Raw genomic sequence first — 7,559 nt, 5'->3', positions numbered from 1 at the left:
TCCAACCTTCAAAGCTACGAATTTGTAATTGAATTTTTTTCCCCCCTCTTTTTCCTTGCCATAACCAACATTGTTTTCTGTATAAAAGGGACCAGTTGGGCCAGGGTCAGGATTAGCCAAAGCAAAGTCCAACCTGATGTCACAGAAATTTGTGAAATGATCACGACATCGTAACACTGAACTACGTGATAGCGGTAGCACATTCACACAACCAACGAATGTCGCTCGTGTTGTTTTGTGGTTTGGAAAACTTAACTTTCCCATTTTTACTCGTCTTTTGCGTTTCTTTTCGCAGGACAATCCAGAAACTTGTGAATGAAATCAGGTGGGACGATTGAATTTAGGAACAACTGACTACACTCGGCAGCTGATCCGGATCTGATGACACACTTTGGGAATTTGCTGCTTCTTGAAATCAAATTCACTGTTGTAAGATTCCGACATTAAAAAAAAAAAAACATTGTTGCAGTGGGAACATTTGCAAGATGCAGTAAACAGGACTCCTGTGCCACCGCTGTGTAATCTGGTGTTAATCTGGTCGTGGTCATTTCAGATATCTTCCATGAGATCGGCCTGTGAAAGTCTCACAGCTAGACCAGCAACTAACTTGATTAAAATGTAGGTAGTTGTGTATAACACCCTGTGTAACCTATGATTGCTACTAGTCATGATATATGTACATATTTATATACTCTAGAGTTTACCCTGATGTAACAGCAGAGATGTCATTGGAAACACTGAAACAAGATTAAGGAACATACAGTAAAACAAACACACACACACACACACACACACACACACAGCCTGTGAAGCCTAAGGACTATGTCTCAGGGTGGGACTGCGTTTGTTTGCTTCCCTCCAATCGTCTGTTTTCTCTCCGAAAAAAAATGTCAGTGCATCCCCCTCTTCATTGAAACTTCAGGCTGCTTGAGAGCCACACACACACACACACACACACACACACACACACGCACAGATTCGATGGACACACACACACACACACACACACACACACACACACACACACACACACACAGAGCTGACTGTCCATCATCACATCACAAGAAAAAAGAAAAAGAAAGAAACAAAAGTGCAAACCTCTCCTCTTATGTCTCCCAGCAAAGAAACAAAAGAAATATGAAAATTAAAGTATATAGTGTTGTCGCCTCTAAGCTCCCAAACGTACTAGTTAGTCCAATCATCATCATCATCATCATCATCATCATCATCATCATCACTAGAACCTTTCTTCATCATGGTGTGTATGTGTATGTAAATGTGAATGTTAGCAGCTGTAACACCCTCTGGTCGTCACCTGGGAGATGGGGAATAGCAGAAGATTCCGATTGTATAGTTTGGGGAAATACGTGAGAGTTCTACGAGGAGACGAATACTACTGCGCTCTCTCTCCCTCTCTCCCTCTCTCATCATGAACTAGAGAGGTTACGCCATTGAACGGTTAGCTTAGCTTAGCATAGAGACTGGAAGCAGAATGCGGAACAGCACCTCGGCATTCACGCAAGAACAACAAGGAACCCTCAGGTTCTTCTCCGACTTCTGACTTGTGTCATCAAGCTTCTTTTTGCTGAATTGTGAACAAGTCAGCACATTTCCTTTTTTCCACATTCTAATTAGAGACATGCATAATATGTGTATTAAGATGGCACCGGTACTTGTGGGCAAATATTTCAGGGGGCGATGCATCGAGCAAGTAGTTTTTCAGTTCTCATCTGTAATGAATCAACATCATGACGAATGTCATCATTATTATGGTGATCGTAATGAATGATCTTATAGTAGTGGTCACTGCAGCATGAGGGTTTTTGGGCTATGTAACTTTGGTGTCAACCTCCATCATTTTTAGTCATTGATGCTAACTTCCTGTGGTAGCCTTCATGGACTATTGACTTTTAATCAATAATCTGGTGATTGGTCTTTAACATCAGCGACATTAATTTATGGCTTTTGTGTGCTATGACATTTTGAAAATTTATATTTTTTTCTGTTGTTGTATGCAAGGTTACATGAGGTAAACAAAAAAACAAACATTGCTAGCTATTTTTAGCTCATGTAGCGAATCAGATTTGTGGTTATAAGATCAAATATATGATTGGTGCAAGTTTCACATGCTAGCAGAAATGTAGCCTCCTTTACTTTAGCATACAGTAGCTACAAAAACTGCAAAAATCACGGCCGCTGAAGACTCTGTGCGTCATAACATGAACTGAGTGTAAAAACAATCACAACACCGCGTCGTTGCGCTCAGAAGCCCTAAAATATCACGAATGAGCAGACATCAAACAGCGTAACAAGTGGAACCGCCGGTTCATTAGCGGGACCAGTTAGCGGTTAGCTCCACATCCTCATCACGTCACTGTGCTTGCCGTCATTCTGCCCTCACTGATGTAACAGCGGGTCAAACCGATATTGGAGGGGATCAGTCTCATCTCTGCCCGCAGCCTCCCAAGATTTCCCACAGTGACCTCAACGTTTTCATGATTTTCCTCTGAACATCACAAAGCAACATGACACTCACAAAGAGCGAACACTGACAGGTTCACTGTGATGACAACATACCAGCACAGGACGACCACAAGTTGTTGACTAATAAGAGTTTAGGGGTGCATTTTTGAGCTTTTGCTCCTGTTAATTTATGCTACGAGAGGCTAATGGTCAGCTCCAGCTCTGCAGCTAGCTGACAGACGTGGAAGCAGCATCGGAAAAAAAAATGCAAATAATACAGTTTCTAAACAAATAAAAGTCACACTAGCCCTTCAGTGCGATAGGCAGCTCGTGATTACTTCAAAGATTTGTGGCTCTGCAGCTCTGACCAGCAGCGTTCTGGTGTTGCTTGTTCTCACCGTTCCACCAAGTGTCAAAAGAACTACAAATACTGGCATAAAGGCATTTTGACATTAAAGTGGTGCCGTAGCTTCTCTTCCTTTTATTTCTGAATGGAAGCTTCATTTTTGTTTTTCTTGTCGTCGGATGTCACCCGAAGTGTTGCTTCTGCTGTTTTGTGCCACCTCTCCTGATAGTTATTACATTTCACCATGTCAGATTTGATGTTATCTTTTGCGACGCAGAATTCTCCTTGCATTGGTAACCATCTCTCCACAAACTGACTCCAGACTTCTGTCCCACCTGGGAGCTGACGTCTTGAGTGTGGACATCAGCATCTCATCCTACTGCTTTAATTCTGAGACTCAAATATTCTGGAGGGCAAGCTGGTGTGTGGGTTCATGTTGATGCATGTCAGTGTTAGGATGCCAATTCCTATTTGTTTACAGCATGTGTGTATTGTTGTGTAAATGTGTGTGTGTGAGTGTGTGTTGTAGCTACACTGCCAGGTCGTCAGGGCGAGCTCGGACACTGCTGCTCTTGCTGGCCCGCCTTGGCTTCCGGATGTCTGTAGCCGGTGCAGTTGGAGGCTGATGCATCTCTGCTTTGGTTACCACGGTGAAGTCATCATGTGGGCACAGTGATGTGTTCTCCTCATCCTCCTCCGGTGAGAGGGGGTACAGACGGGTATGGAGAGGAAGTGTAGGAAATTCGGAGTGTTGCTCCTCCGGTGGAGGGGGTGGGGTGGTCTCCTCTCTTGGAAAGGAGGAGGTGGAGATGGGAGGAGAGGGGGGAGGAGGGTAGGAGGAGGAGGAGTTTTTTCCATCCAGATTGTGGAGCTCCAGCGCCATGTTGCTCCAGTTCTGCTCCGCTGCTGTCAGCTGCCTGTGGCCGCCGGTGCTCCCTTTCTCGCCATAAAAAGACTCTAACAAGAAATCATGCGGTTGGAACATTGTGCTGTCCGTCTTGACAGGTGCACTTGCCGTGTTAGGATTTAAGGAGATCACCGTGGGGGCGGGCTCAGTCGGACTGTAGGCTCCTCCCTCAGCTGCTCCGCCCCCCACCACACTCACGCTGGCGTACGCTGGCAAACAGTCAAGCACCGATGGAGACGTCTGCTCAGGGATGGTCTCTACATCTCCAGGCTCATCTGCACCCAGAACCAGAGACTCACTGTCGGGCGCGAACTCATTGGTGACCCCCTGCTTCACTTTCTTCCAGCCCAGGTGGTAGATCTCCAGCAAGTTGAGGACCAGAGAGACGCAGGCGACCACCAGCATGAAGATGATGAAGATGGTCTTTTCAGTTGGTCTGCAACAAGAGCGGAACGAGAAGAGCACAGGAACAGTAAGTACTCCCTCGATTAAGAGCAGAAGTCTTATTACACCCTCCCGCCATAAAAAAAACACAAAAAGTACTGCAACTAGTACACATTTGGGATTATATATTAGAGGATATTGAGGTACTCCTGTGGTGCAGGGAGTCAAGGAACATCAACGCTGCAAAAACCAAAGTAGCCAAGGACATTTGTTCAACATCTCAGCCAAAAATGTGTACTGAACGACTTAACAAAAGAAAAACAAAAACAGGAGTTACAAGCAGAAACACTCAAGGTTTGTTGTTACACTCTGCATTTCTGTCCGTGACTCAGAGATGTGCCGCGACGTAGCTGTCATGGATCAAGGTTCACGTCCATCTCACTCAGCTCTGAATGCAGAGGTGGATTTTTCAAATCCAGGAGAAACATACAAACTAGCACAAGAGCAGAAAGCTTGACAGGCACTGCGGCGGTAAATAAGGGGGCGGGGCTAAGCAAATGTTAAATTGAAGCAAGCATGTCCAGTATGATATAAAAGGGTTCATGAGAATTGCATTGCAAAACGTAAAACAAGTCCTGTAATGAAATGTGCCTCTCTAACCTGGAGATGAAGCAGTCCACTGTATTGGGGCAGGGCCAGCGGCCACATTTATAGAGCGGCCTCAGGTGGAAGCCATACAGGAAGTACTGTCCCAGGATGAAGCCCACCTCAAACAGGGTCTTGAAGATGATGTTGAAGATGTAGGTCCTCAGTAGTGCCCCGCGGATGCGGATCTTCCCATGCTCGTCACGGATTGGTGGCTTTTCCTTCTTCCCCCCACCTCCGTCTCCAACACCATTGTGGTAGAGAGGATCATGGTCCTCCTGGTGCCGTCCGGCCTTTCTGAGCTCCTCCTCCCGCTCCCTCCTCTTCTCCTCCATGCGGACAATGTGGAGCACATGGCCCAGGTAGATGAGGGTGGGCGTGGAGACGAAGATGATCTGCAGCACCCAGAATCGGATGTGGGAGATGGGGAAGGCCTCGTCATAGCAGACATTCTCACAACCAGGCTGTTGTGTGTTACAGGTGAAGTCCGATTGCTCGTCGCCCCAGACTTCTTCAGCTGCTGCGCCCAGCACCAAGATACGGAAGATGAAGAGGACAGTCAGCCAAACCTGAGGAGGAAGGACAGAGCAGTCAAGCCGGAGGTGGTGTTCTGCAGAGAGGTACGGGATCACCTTTAGAAGAGCGGAAAGTTTCATGAAGAACAAGATTATGAGAAGAGGAAGTATCAGTCACCTTCCCGATCACAGTGGAGTGTTCTTGAGCATTCTCCAGCAGCCGCCCCAGAAAACTCCAGTCACCCATGCTTCACTCAGTTATCTAGCCTGGAGAGGGAAACAAGTGTGCGGTGAGTAACACAAGAACCCTGGCAGACAGAGGAGAGGGCACACCGCTTTACCAAAAACTAATCAAAATGTTGCAGTCAATTTTCCCCAGGTTTATAAATATTCAGTATATTATATATATATATATATATATATATATATACATATATATATATATATATATATATATATATATATATATATATGAGTGAGGGAAACTTACTAAAATATTGTTGTTTTGTCAGTGATAAATCCATCGACCAGGGATCAGGAGAAAAACTATATCTGGAAAAGAGAGAGACACAAAAACTGATGGTTGTTCTTCTTCTAAATTTCACAAACATGGAGTCAGTTCCACAATTGGGACTTCTAGATGTAAAGACACATTCAAGCGCTCATATTTGAGTGTGTAAATCTGCCTTCAATGATTTAGTTTAGCCTCTTGTGAGCAGTGGAAGGAAACCTGAAGTCACAGTACCCTTAGAGATCACGTGGGTGAGAGGTGTGGGACTGAACCACCACAGTGCTCCACAGTCACGAGCTGTCTGACTTTGATCTCTGGGTTCTGACTTTGATCTTGGACCACGGATGCAAGTTCCAACAACAATAAGTGACGCGCTCCGTCAGTCAGTAACACCTGATGCATTTCTGGGCCCCCCTTGGTTCCCCGGGTCTGGCAAACAACCATATTGAAGCAAACTTCAAATAATTATGGATACCAATTCAAGCTAAGGATGCTTTGATAGAACTTCCTTCTCTTTTAGTGCTGCTTGACAAATGAATTCCCTGATGATAAATGAGGGTTCTACTTCACGTGTACTTTTATGGCATTGTTTGTACCCTTTTCTGAACTCTATTTTTTTTTTTACATGTTCTGTGACTAATTGAGTGAATAATTTAATTTTAATTCCTTGTACTTGCACATGAGAAAAGGGCCAATCATGTACTCAGGGTTTACCGGTCAAACGAGATTGTTAGATCGTTTGTTAAAAGACAGAAACAAACAATCATTTCTGTAAAAGTACGTCGCCACGGAAAAGAGATCATGCAGGAAAGAAAAAATGGTGCGTCCGTCCACTTTATGTACAATACATTGTGCACATTTGGGGCATGCATGCGTGTGTGTGTGCGTGTGTGTGTGTGTGTGTGTGTCGCAGCACCGGCTGGCTAGTGGACAATGGCTGGCCATCTGTGGGAAGTGAATGAGTGGATAACAGGTTGTCCCTGTTGAATGCTGGACTCATCACATCCCAGGAATGCTGAGGAGGGCAAATGTTTGCCTGGGATCAACTGATATGTATGCACACACAAACACGTACACTCACACACACGCACACACACACACACACACACACACACACTCAAAGTTACAGTAACAGACTCTGACACTGTACGTCTGAGCCACCAGCCTGGCAAACTTGAAAGAAGCAACCTATGTGACAGCGAATCTGAGCGATAAACTCAGGCGTCACATATCCGACTTGAGCTCGCTGGAAGTAAAAGTGCAAAAAGAAACCGACACGTTTATCATTTATCCTCATGAAACACCAAGTCCAAGAGTTCTGTTGTACTATTAAACAGTCAAACATGCTAAAAGATGAAGTGAGCACGCAAAACCGAATCAGACAAACTTGCTGTCCGTGTGTGAGGTGTCATCGTCGGGACAGTTGGCTGCATGTGATCTTTGCTCCTTAAATTCAAAAGTCTGACATCATCGCGTCAAGCTGACATGGATTTCCTGACTTTCCTGAAAGTTACATGAATAATCCTCGTCTAGGGTCACAAACCGAGGAGCCAACGAGCTGTGGAGCGACACAGCGGCATGTGTACATGTACATGATGTGTTGACGTGATGAAATACCATCTGTCACCACAGACAATGGAGAAGCTGCCAGATGGACATTGTCCCGGCTGCCGTGTGCTTTTGATGGATCAGAGGTCTTTGTGCTAAAACAGTCTAATGGTTAACTCTTGGCCTGCTGTTTGCACCCGGAAACCTTTTTTTTTTTGTTTTTTTTTTGGAGATATGCAG

At 45.1% G+C, this 7,559-nt stretch overlaps 1 protein-coding gene across 1 annotated transcript in view; it reads right to left on the bottom strand.

Annotated features, from left to right (window-relative positions):
* Nucleotides 1-6,358, bottom strand: part of LOC147272683 (gap junction alpha-3 protein-like) — an 8,773-nt gene extending 2,415 nt beyond the window's left edge. The window contains exons 1-4 of the mRNA XM_086199555.1: nt 5,751-6,358; nt 5,439-5,527; nt 4,761-5,314; nt 1-4,152 (exon numbers count right to left, since the gene is read on the bottom strand). The exon at nt 1-4,152 is cut by the window's left edge and continues 2,415 nt beyond it. Coding sequence (XP_086055681.1) covers nt 3,339-4,152; nt 4,761-5,314; nt 5,439-5,507 — 1,437 coding nt within the window. The 5' untranslated portion in view covers nt 5,508-5,527; nt 5,751-6,358 and the 3' untranslated portion in view covers nt 1-3,338. The remainder of the gene's footprint in view (nt 4,153-4,760; nt 5,315-5,438; nt 5,528-5,750) is intronic.
* Between the last annotated feature and the right edge of the window lie 1,201 nt (nt 6,359-7,559).

Source organism: Aulostomus chinensis, chromosome 1 (assembly GCF_037954235.1).
Source record: "Aulostomus chinensis isolate RoL2024-O1b breed Wild chromosome 1, RoL_Achi_v1.0, whole genome shotgun sequence".
Classification (NCBI taxonomy): domain Eukaryota; kingdom Metazoa; phylum Chordata; class Actinopteri; order Syngnathiformes; family Aulostomidae; genus Aulostomus; species Aulostomus chinensis.
The sequence above is the reverse complement of the archived record's forward strand: the minus strand, read 5'-3'. Positions and strand labels throughout refer to the sequence as shown.